The 749-nt window shown below is 35.8% G+C and overlaps 1 protein-coding gene across 1 annotated transcript in view; it reads left to right on the plus strand.

Annotated features, from left to right (window-relative positions):
- LOC114637006 (olfactory receptor 9K2-like) overlaps positions 1–279 on the plus strand; it is a 936-nt gene extending 657 nt beyond the window's left edge. The window contains exon 1 of the mRNA XM_028785138.1: positions 1–279. This exon is cut by the window's left edge and continues 657 nt beyond it. Coding sequence (XP_028640971.1) covers positions 1–279 — 279 coding nt within the window.
- Positions 280–749: the final 470 nt, after the last annotated feature.

Here is a 749-nt window from a genome sequence, read left to right on the forward strand (position 1 = left end):
ATGTATATTGTGTCCACTGTTCTAAAGATACGCTCCACAGAGGGAAGGAAGAAAGCCTTCTCCACTTGCAGCTCTCACCTGGGTGTGGTGAGTGTGTTATATGGTGCTGTTTTTTTCATGTATCTCACCCCTAACAGATTTCCTGAACTGAGTAAAATGGCTTCTTTGTGCTATTCCCTGGTCACACCTATGCTGAACCCTCTGATTTACTCTCTGAGAAACAAAGATGTTAAAGATGCTCTAAGCAAACTTCTAGAGAAGAAAAAATCCAGTCCTTGATTTTTCCCATTCTACAAGTAGCGCTGATTTCATACTTTTTGTGGCCAATGATAAAAATTTCTCCTAACTATTATAATAATGCTATTAGAAGCCTGTTGTATACAGTGCTTCTTCATGAAATATGACATCTTTGCCCCTCCTGTAGTCCTTAAATTCGTGGACATGTCAATGTCCAGGGTAGACTTTTTATATATCATTTGATAAGTATTTACATGCAGTCTTCACTACATACACTAATTTGAAATTTTCTCTGAGAATGCCAGGCATTGTGGAGTTCTTTGAGCCACACAAAATATAAATCTGAATAAAAGAACCAAGTTAGAAGATGAATCACTGGCACGTTCTGAGTATTTGTTACCTCAATTTGATCCTTCATAGTAATGCTTTGTGTTATTAATAGGGATATTTAATAAATATATAGAAGTAGATAAATCACAAAAATAGAATGTGTTCTAAAATGTACTCACCTA

Source organism: Grammomys surdaster, unplaced genomic scaffold (assembly GCF_004785775.1).
Source record: "Grammomys surdaster isolate TR1022 unplaced genomic scaffold, NIH_TR_1.0 125125, whole genome shotgun sequence".
Classification (NCBI taxonomy): domain Eukaryota; kingdom Metazoa; phylum Chordata; class Mammalia; order Rodentia; family Muridae; genus Grammomys; species Grammomys surdaster.